General features: G+C 42.2%; 1 protein-coding gene across 1 annotated transcript; it reads right to left on the reverse strand.

The window, feature by feature from the left end:
• Positions 1-5,631: 5,631 nt before the first annotated feature.
• On the reverse strand, positions 5,632-10,059 carry FAM72A (family with sequence similarity 72 member A). The gene is made up of 4 exons (XM_085300309.1): positions 9,855-10,059; positions 9,063-9,140; positions 7,844-7,968; positions 5,632-6,999 (listed from the first exon to the last, which is right to left on the reverse strand). Exons 1-4 carry the CDS (start codon positions 10,004-10,006, stop codon positions 6,905-6,907), a joined length of 450 nt encoding a protein of 149 aa, XP_085156435.1. The 5' UTR covers positions 10,007-10,059; the 3' UTR covers positions 5,632-6,904.
• Between the last annotated feature and the right edge of the window lie 470 nt (positions 10,060-10,529).

The following is a 10,529-nucleotide window of genomic DNA, read 5'->3' on the forward strand; positions in this document are numbered from 1 at the left end:
AAATAAGGGCAGGAAGAAAAGTCTGGCAAATGTGAAACGCTACTTAAAATGAAACAATTCTTTTTTTTTTTTTCTTGTTTAAAGATAGGAATAGGAAGGAATCTGATTTTCTTATGAGGAAACTTGGAAGATAGTGGGGGAGGCAGAAGTATTCCTGTCTGGCTTAAAAAATACTCAAACTGTTACARGAGCTTTGGAAGCATAGGCTGTCTGGCAAGATACTGGGATATTCATGCATGGTACAGATAGTCAACTGTCCCTGAGGAGCTGGCCAAGGCAAGGGGACCAATAAGAGTTAGACCAGCAGTGTGCTCAAGCATGGCTACAGACATCTTTGGAGTGGCACAAATGTAGTCTTGCTCAGACACCACTTGCTACACAGCCACCCAATCTTTCCAACAGAATGTCTTGTCAGCTTCTCATATACCTTTTCCCTTTTCCCTTACACATTCCAGCTGGATCTGTATGTGGGGTCAGCTTGTTAAGGTCAGCACTGGCCTTGTAGGCTGCTTGATAGTCATCAAACCAAGCCGGTAAAATGCTTATTTTTCCTCTGCCTTTCTAATACCCTCCCTGAGGCTGCATCTTGCAAACAGGAAGCCTGGGTCCACCTGGCATCTCTTGCCAGGAATTATAATACAGGAAGAGATGTGCATGCTCTAAGTACAGAAGCAAGGAAGGCATTGTGAGGAGAAAAAGCAATGCGGTTGTTTGGTCTGGCAATGCAAGCTACAATTAACTCTGAAGCCATTGTTGCCCAAGTTTTGAACCCCTTAACAGGGACTGGAAGATGATCAAGTGACTTGTGAYGAGTGGCAGGTTGTTATTCAAGTGCCTGCTACTGTCCAAAAGACTCTAAGCTCTGATATTTGTAGTTGGCTCACAGCAAGTGCTGCTCAATTTGTCGAATCTTCTACCAGGGTGRCACAAAGGTAAGGAGCAACAGATTCGTGTTATCACTGAAACATTTGTATCCAATTGGAGTGGGGATCTAGTTGGTAAGATAAATGAGTGTCTGATAGTGGCCACTACAAGGTGCCTTTAGCTGTGTTTAGATTGATTCAACATCATGCTGCTCAAAGGTGAGCCTGTGTTCTTGCATGTCCTTCTAACCAAATAAGGCCTGTACTAACCACATAAGGCCTGTACTATCAGAGCTTTCTTTCTCTACACTAGGAGAAAACTATTGCAGCTTTGACATTCTCATGGTCCAAACCATCAACTTAAGAGACTAATATTTTCCCTATGCCCACTGATGGATCAAGAAAATAAGTGAGTCTGCAGTGTCTCTAAAACTGTTTAAAACTAGTATAAGTGAAAGGGCCTAGACTTTGTATTGGGTATCCTAATATTCTGTTATCTTATTGCTTGAATATGTGCTTTTGAAGCCTGTGCTTTGTCCTGGTTTGGGCTCAGATCCCATCTGGGTGAACTGCCCTCTCAGTGTTTTGGGGCTCCAGCCTCATGCACTGTGTTCTAATYAGGCCAAAGCCTGCCTGCAACACTTGCATTGCAGCCTGGCATTCTCACAAACTCAAAGCAGCTTGTTTCACACTTCARTACTGACTGTATGCCATCTTATGCCTCTTCCATTGCCAATGTCTGTTGAAAAAGCTGTCTGGGTATGTTCTGTAAGCATAACTATCCAGATTCATTCTTGTTGAAGCTTTGTTAGTCTTAAAATTAAGTGTAAACATATGTTTAGCTCTAAGACAGGAATGCTTTTAATAAATGAATAGCTACTGGCAAAAGCTCCAAAAGGTGTAGACCAAAGGGTGGGTGAGTTTCTTCCTAGTTTTGTCAGTGCCCTTTGGTTCAGAAGTCCCTCTGCTTATCTAAGCATTGCTGGAGTGTGGCATTGTCTCTTTGTTATCTGTCTGCATCCCAGAGCTAATCAGATGACTCTTCTATAATTCTCCTTAGTTTTCCATTGTATATAAAACTGTCAGATGTGCCTAGAAGACATAGGAGAGTAGAAATGCACCAGTTCACATTTGGGTTTGAGTCTAAACCATTTAAGATGAGGTTTTCAAAACATTTATTTCTAGCATTGTCTCTTTTTTTGTGGAAAATGCCTATCTCAAAACAGACCATATGCTAGAGTGGGATGAACTAATAAGCCCCTGCCATAGCACAGCAGGGAAGAATCCTAATGTGGTTGCATCATACTGGAGTGATGCTGAGTTATTAGCACTTTTCTACAGGAAATGGTCTCTTGCAATTCTCTCACTATGCTTGAGTCTTTCTATCAGTGTAGCTTTATATCTGCCTGTCCAAACTTCCGTGAACACTGACATGTGGATGGTGGTGTATGAGTGCTATGGTGCTAATTTCCCTTGTGTGGTGTTATCTAGCCACATCAAGCTGTTGGTATTCAGATGACAGTGAAGTATCAGAGATTTTATTTAGCTTAGATTTGACCAGCCATTCCCCCCAAGCTGCTCTCCAAAATGTGAGACATGCTCTCAAATGAGAAATCAAGAGTGCAGTTGCTTTGTTAAACTTGTATTGCACATGCAGTATGACAAGAGACACTGCAGACAACAAAGCAGCTAAGATGTCCCCCAGCTAAGAGCTGCTTGGAAGTGTTGCTTTGTCAAAGCATAGCATAGTTGTTACCTGATGAGAGGGAATTTTGGGTGGTACATCAGGACTGTAGAGACAACTTCACGGGAGCTGTTCAAGGCAGACATCCTGCTTTTCTGTCTTGTCATTGCATACTGCATAAATGAGCAGAACATCTTAGTTTGTGATAGCTGTATTTAAACAAGTTTGGAATTACCTGTTTTCCCTGTAGGTTTTTCATGTCTACTTGGCTATAGGCTATAYCCATGTTGCATTACTAGATTTCTCTTGTTCTGGTGTACAGTGCAATTCCAGAAACACTGGTATATAGAAGAATTCTCAACTCTTAAGTACAAAATGACTGATGGTACATGTACTGGAGGAGCTGAATGTATTCATAGGCTTGCAAAGAAATGTTGGCATAGGAGGGAGAAGGGATCCATTGTTGCAGGAATAACCAAAGCCTGGTTCCCTGTTGCAGTCTYAGAACTAAAGAGTCTTTTCAGGTTTATGCAGTTCAGACTTTACCTCTGATCTGTTCTGATGGAGCCAACAGTGCATTTCCCTTCCCACCCCTTGGCTGTCTCTTTTGTTTATAGTGCAAGTTCTTTGAGTCCACAAGTCACTGCTCATACAGTTTCTTGCACAATAGGCTCCTACAGTTGTACTATGCTAGCCCATAGACACTTCCTTAATCCAGATAATAAACACCTTTGTGTACTATCTGGGATATATACTCTCCTTAGGGTATGCTTTCAGAAACCATGCAGTCTGCAAATGTAATAAAATTTGTTATTTATAGTAATTACTTTGTAAAAATGACCTTTCAGGACATCTTTGTGACTGACAAGACAATGTATGCCATGCCTTGCATGCTTGGGAGAAGAGTGGAAAATAAAGACAGCTTAATCATTTGCCTCTTATCATGGCATTTTTCCTCAGGTTCTCTAGGTTCCAGTCCTAGGATAGGTGACCCATTTGTCCCTGACTCAAATGAACTGCATTCCAGGCTAGGTAAAGAAAGTAGGACCTTCAAGTTAGACCTCCCTCAATCAACTTATCTGTTTGTGTTGATAGAGATCACATACTGAATTTCATTACAAAATGATGCTTACCATGGTCTTTGCAGCATGCTCTCTACCTGTCAGCTGCTTTGCATCCTGGAGTTGGCTGTGCTTCAGTGGTAAAAGGATTCTTAACTGTTTGTAGCTGTAAAGCACTTTGGGATGAATGGTGTTATATAAATGTAAGATTATGATTAGGCATTAATCTATACTGGAATAATGAAGAACACTAAATGTGCTTTTTCCTCTAGGAAGTAGTATTTGATATGAAGGGGAATCAATTTACTGCTGTCTTGTTATGACTCTTCTAATCTAGCTGAAATTACACATTGCAAACTGCACTGCAGAAAGGAAAATAGATGGCCATTGATGGCAGCATGGTTGCATAGGGGCCTGTGACCCAAAGTTATTCAGCCTCAATGGCTTTTTGGAATTACAATTTCAAATGTTTTTTATGTTAAGTCTGTGACCCTGAACCTGCAAGACTATASTATACAATATCTTATAGCAGCAGAGCTGTTGTAAATGGGCCTGGCAGATGCACGACAGATGAGTACCTTGTGGCAGACACAATGCTATGGGCAGCAAGGCAAAYTGCATTAACCTCAACTATACTATTAGTGCCAGGAGACTCTGGAAGTCTTSTAACTTTTTTTTTTGACATTGAGTCTAAAACTTGAGACCCTTTGCCTGATGTTCAATCCTATTTGAATTAAACTAGACCTGATTAGATTATTGCAGTTTCAATTATTTGCCTTGTGTACCTTAATGAGCAGAAGAGAAAAGCCTTAGGATGTGGTTCCTGTTTTTTGGCGTTTGGTTTCATTGGTTGCATAGAGAAGATCRCAAGCTTTCAGTGTAAAAAGTCCTTAACAAAGATGACAACAGCTATGCAGCTTATCTATATTAGACTGACAATACTTCTAGCAGGAAGCGGGATCCTGCTGATCCCTTTCATTCTGGAAGCTATGTTTTAATGTTCGCTGTTATTATATCAAATGCCTTGTAACCTTAACCTCCTAAATGACTTGATCCTGGGGTTGTGATACAACACGCATGTCCTGTGTGGTTGGGTTAAAGTACAAAGCACAAAACCAGATCAGTATTTCTGGTAACCTCCTATCTATTTAATATTATGCCTATCAATTTAAGCCTGTCTTTATTCAAGGTGATCCTTGGAAACTTAAAGGACAGTTAAGGCCCTGTGATCTGGGAGTAATATTTTACAACAAGCTGCTTATTCTGTTCTTCCCATTTCATATAGAAAGAACAGAAGGAGCCCTAGATGCAATTAGCTTGTTTGGCAACTTTCAGAAAAGCTGGAACAATACAATGTAAACAAGCATCACCTCTACAACTACTTCATCCTCAAAAAAAAAAAAAAGAGTTGGCTCATTCTTTATTTCAAGCTGATGCCTAGTTGAGATGAACTAGCTCATACAGGCCCATGTAATATAGTTTACAGAACTTCCAGTTTGTGCTTTTGCTGCTTATGGTCACAAGAGAATTATTGATTTGTTGAGAAGAAATTAGTTTTGTATTTCTCCAGAGGTAAGGAGAGCTCTACAGTCAGTCAGTGCTGCCACAGAATTGACTCAGTTATAAAGCTAAGTTTTGGGAAGCTTAAAAATGACAAGTGCTAAACTTGCAACAAAGTGGAATTATATTATGGGACTTATTCAAAATATTGTTACCTGTACTCTAAACTTACAAATTCTGTCACCTTGCTAATGTAATGCTGCAGTCACATGATCTAATTCATACAGCATAGAAAACTACCAGGGTAAGATCTTGTGTTAAGCAAGAGTCAATTAACTAGACACCTTTTCAGTTGAGACTGAGATACTGGCAGGCTCTTTACCTAAAAAGAGTGACTGGTCTCTAAAAACAAAATGAGTAGTGAGAGTCTAGTTATTCAATGAGTTAGTTTCAGTACAAGATGTTTCATTGTTTTGATTATCCAACCGGTATCATTGCACATYTATTACAGCACAGAAAGGTACCTAGTCTGAAACTCTCATTTAATGAGCAGACATAACACATGGCACACACACAAAACTATACACATGCACATATACAAATACTTAAAAAATATGGAAGAGGTAGTACCATTAAGAAATACATAATATACAGTAAAAAAATAACACAATTCAGCCTTTGCCACAGCGCTTCAAAGCAGCACAAGAGGCTAAACCATTTCTTCAGTATCAATCTGAGTTTAAGAATATATTCTATTACRATTGTAACTTTAATTTTCCAAAGCTAGTCCTTCAAGTGACTAGCTGAGGTGAACATTATTTTGTTCATAAACTAAACACTATGACTTTAACTCAKATAATCCATTACTTCTACAGGAATCAGGTTGTCTGTATGTTGCACTTCATAAGGCTAGGCATGAACACTGAATATCCAACTTCTGGGGTCTTTTCCTCTCTAGGAAGATATCCATTCACATCATTTGAATTCTTTTTGAAGGGATTTCTATCACTTAAGGAAAATACACAACTGGATGGATTTTTATTGCTGACATTGAAAACTTTACTGTAATCCTTTAGCTTAAGTTAGGCATTAACTTCAGTATTGAAGGTCCATCAAGAAAAATGAAACTGATCTCTACTAAAACATGATCACAGAGGTACTGAAAGACAAAGATGGGAAGATGTGGTAYGATGGCTCCCCAGTCACCCATTCAGGAGTATCCTAGCATGCCTTAAATAGTTAAACAACATGCTAACAGCAAGGGATCCAGATCATAGAGYCAAAGCTCCTGTACTTTAAGCCACTTTTTCAGCACTTCTGTATACTCAAAAGAAGTTCTAGGCAAGGATCTAGTGATCTCAAGCAAAGTTCCTTTAGAGCATCATGGTTGACTATTAATGTTTCTAAGCTGTGTTTATAGTGACTGGAAAATATGGCCACATGAACACTGCTTTAGGGAAGAAAAAGAGTACAAGTAAAAAATATCCACTGTTAAGACTTCACAGAGAAAACAAACCAGGCTTCAGAATTTCTGATCCGGACAGGCAGATGGCATGTACAAAAGAATTGGATCTGACTAGGGAGTGTCTTTGATCAGAATGATACATATGGGCAGGAGCAAGAGCCTAAGAGACTACAGTGAAACAGGAAGATATCTATCTTAGCATTGTTTTCCAGATTACCTGGTTTCCTATATTTTTGAGCTCTGGGTCAGTAGGAAAACAGAAAACAAAGGAAAACATGCAAAAGAAACAATAATGCAGTATAACAAGGGAAGACACTGAAGTAAATAACATTTATCTGATATACTCCTCCTCAGAGATGCATGATGTATCTTCATCTGTGCTTTCCTCCAAATCTGGCAAGTTGCCCCAGAGCAATACATTCACACCTGGTGGGAGGGAAGWAAGAGAGGAGGAAGAAAAGTTTTTGGCTTGTGACCTGACTTCAGTTGCACAACTCTAGAGAAAATAACTGCTCTTGTATTGCAAAAGACTCAAGTCAAGTTCAGGTTAAATAGATCTGGACTGTTTCCTATTTTCCCTCCAAAGTGATCTGCTAAATGTTGTTTAGGTCCTTGCCCAYAGATGTATTCATGTAGCTATTTGATAATCCCCTCATGCCTGACTTATTTCTTCTAATGCATTGATCTGAAACACAGGTGACACTGAAAGGTTTAGACAATAAGTTAATCTCATGCACAAGGAAGAAATGATTTGTCAGAATACTATGTACYCCTGAGAACAAGGCAAATGATGCTAGACACTTGGCAGCAAAACAACATGCATCTGATTTAAAGCAACTAACATGAGCTGTAACTTCAGCTTGAGCTAATGGGAACTGAGTTATAGGGTCAGAATGACAATGACTCATCCAGAAGGAGTGCCCCTTGGACAGCTGCCTGATAGCATAGTAAAGCTATACATACTACTATAAATAGCAGCTTGTGGCTGTTGTTTATACTAGTTAAAATGCTTCAGAAAATCCTGACTTCTGCTCACAAAGGAGAATGGGAAGTTCTCCGTAAATTTCCAAGTGGAGATTAATCTTCATTTACAAAGCTGCTACAATGGCCTCCCATGAAGAAATTTGCTAGATTGGCAATGAAGTAACACTTGCCTTATCCTTCCATATGTTGTACTCCTTCCATATGCTTTAACTATATYGGGATGCCACATTAAAAAGAGGACTTGGAATACAACACTTCAGGGAAGAGGAAAGAAATGATTCCTTACCAGAAGAATCTAGTCTGTTGATGCCAAAGACTGCTTGGCTATGAAACATCCAGAAGTGGCCATTATTACAGGACAGCAGGCAAGGTTTGCATGGAGAAATCACATGATAACCTACAATGTTACCACTAGAAAGACAARTGAAATAATGAGCAACGCAATTCCTAACAAAAAGCTAGTTGTTGGTTTTCCATCTTGGACTAACGTTAAATAACTGCTGTACTAGACAGATTGTTATGTAATGCTCCTATGTTGATAAAGATAAGGGAACATTATTAAACAAGCATCTTAAATATTTAAAAGAACATCTGTCAAGAGTTACAGAATATCTAAGTTTAGATCTTTGGCACAGAAAACTACTTTGTAACCTGAATTGTGTAATCTAAAGTATTTTTCATATCAACCATCCAATTTTTAAAAGGCCAGCGATTCTGCTGGAATCTATGTAGAAGTGCTTCAGCATGCATGTACAATGCATCTTTACAGAAGTGCTGTGTCTGAAAGATAGTATCAGAAGTAGCAGTATTGAGACTGAGAATACCAAAGCCTTACCTGCTCTCTTAGGTTAAAACCTAGCATGATAGGTCTCCTACTTTCTCAGTCATATGCTCTAGTGATATTTTCATTTCTCTACTTCTGCCTGAAACAAAATAGTATATTCCTACCACACACTCTGTGTTTAAATCTGAGCAAGGTAAAAATCTTGATTATTAGCATCCTTTTAAATAACTCCAAATGAAATATGTTACSAGAGTTGTTGTTTTGAATCTTAAATATCATGCATTAATAAAAAGGRTAAGAGAACTCCAAGAACTTTAGTGACAGCATCTTCCATCTGCTAGTGACAACTAAATCTGCCAAGAGGATGTTCTATTAATTAGAATGAGTAACTACTACTTACTGTAGCCTTATTAACACAATTATCTCTGTGTTGAAGCAGCTACTTAATCAGGCAGGTGGCATGCAAGCTTTCCTGTACACTCAGGCTATTGACAAGGTTGTCACACTTCCACTTGGGGCTTGCACAGAAATAGACTGGCAGCCATGCCCAGAAGCAGTGGGCTGAGCTACYGAGCAGCATGAAATTTGAAACAGGGAGTGCAGTCTGTTCGTTCATTCCTTAACTCTTGCACTGCAGTAGTCAATAGTAAGAAGTTAAGTAGTATTGCTGCAGTGCATGCATGTTTGAGCAGGAGTTAGGATTACTGAGTGACATCCTTACCATTTTAAACATGCGATGTTCTTCAGTTTGCACTTGCAGATTTCAGTGAAATAGCAGCTTCCAATGAAGTCAACAGTACTGGATGGAAAGAAAATGGTAATGCAAAAGTTTAAATTAGCTATAATTACAGATTTAAGTTTTCGTTGTGGCTTCAGATTGTATTATTAGACTTGTAGCTTCAATCTTGTATTTTCTTTAAACTTACTGAAGAGCACATAAGTGCTTTTTCCTACCTGTCACCAGCTAGCCTCTCATGGAAACAAGAAGATACCTTGAGATGTTACATTGATGCATCACGACTCCTCTGAAAATAGCCTGGAAAGCACTGCTCTGAGCGTTTCCCCACTCCCACCTGCGAGGGCCTGGCYGCTGCTTGCAGCGCTTTATCAGTCACAAACCTGATTTGAGACATCGTCCTTGTTCCTGGCAAATCTCAGCTCTAGAATGAGGCTAGGACRGTGAGAAGCAAGCCTGCGGTATCCTGCCTCTCTTTTCTAACCTACATTTTCACACKAATGTCCCATTTTGCAATCTTATTTTCTTAGCTTTACCCGTACTTTGGCAGTGTTATTTCCCCGCCGTTCGAATACCGCTGCGGGAAGGCGGGGGGCCGTCCTGGGGCAGGAGCGGGCCTGCGCTCCCCGCCACGCTGCTCCTTGCCTGAGCGAGGGGACTCGGCCCGCTCTGCTGCTCCTGCGCCCTGGCTGGGATTCGGAGCCGCGGCGCTGAGCTGGACGGAACCCGGCGAGTTTCTTTGCGGCCGGACGCCGCCGAGGGGCCGCGCCGGCTTACCCCGAGGGAGGGATGTCGGTGGAGTAGAGGTCGACGTCGGTGTCCGCCAGCAGCGCGGCCTTCATGCCCCGCGAGCTCAGCACCTGCTGGCAGAAGCGGCAGCACAGCACAGCCACGCTCCGCTCCTCGAAGGTGCAGCCGCTGCCCGACATGGCGCGGCCGCGGCCGCCGTCAACGTCCACGCTCCGGCCTGTCAGTTTGAATTCCCGACCTCGGCCCCGCATTGGGCAGCGGTCTCCCCGCCCCCCCCGTTCTGATTGGAGGAGGCCCGCGCTGGGCGTAGCCCCTCTGCCCTGTCGCKGTTGCAGGAGTCCGGCGGCACCGCCCTTGGCTCTTGGATATTGGTGGAGCGGCGCGCCCTGCCCTGCTCTCATTGGTCCAGCCGGGATACTTTTGCATAACTCGCCCCGCCCCTGCGCAGTCCTYGGGGGAGGGCGTTCCTGCGCTCTGCCTAGCCCCGCCCACCCCGGTGTGGCGGGGCGGTGCTAGAGGGAGAAGCGGCGGCAGGAGGGGGCGGGTCCCGTTGGGGAGGTGGAACGGCGTGGTTGGCTGGGGCTCTTGTCGATCCCGACCGGCGGGCTTCGCCGATTGGGCGAAAGGCGGCGGGGCGGGGCGGCGGCGGGCTGGCGAAGGGGGAACCGGGCGGCGGGCGCCAGCGCCCGGAGGACGCCCGGC

The sequence above is a fragment of the Rhea americana genome, unplaced genomic scaffold, assembly GCF_003343005.1.
Source record: "Rhea americana isolate MKP2758 unplaced genomic scaffold, rheAme1 scaffold_163, whole genome shotgun sequence".
Classification (NCBI taxonomy): Eukaryota; Metazoa; Chordata; class Aves; order Rheiformes; family Rheidae; genus Rhea; species Rhea americana.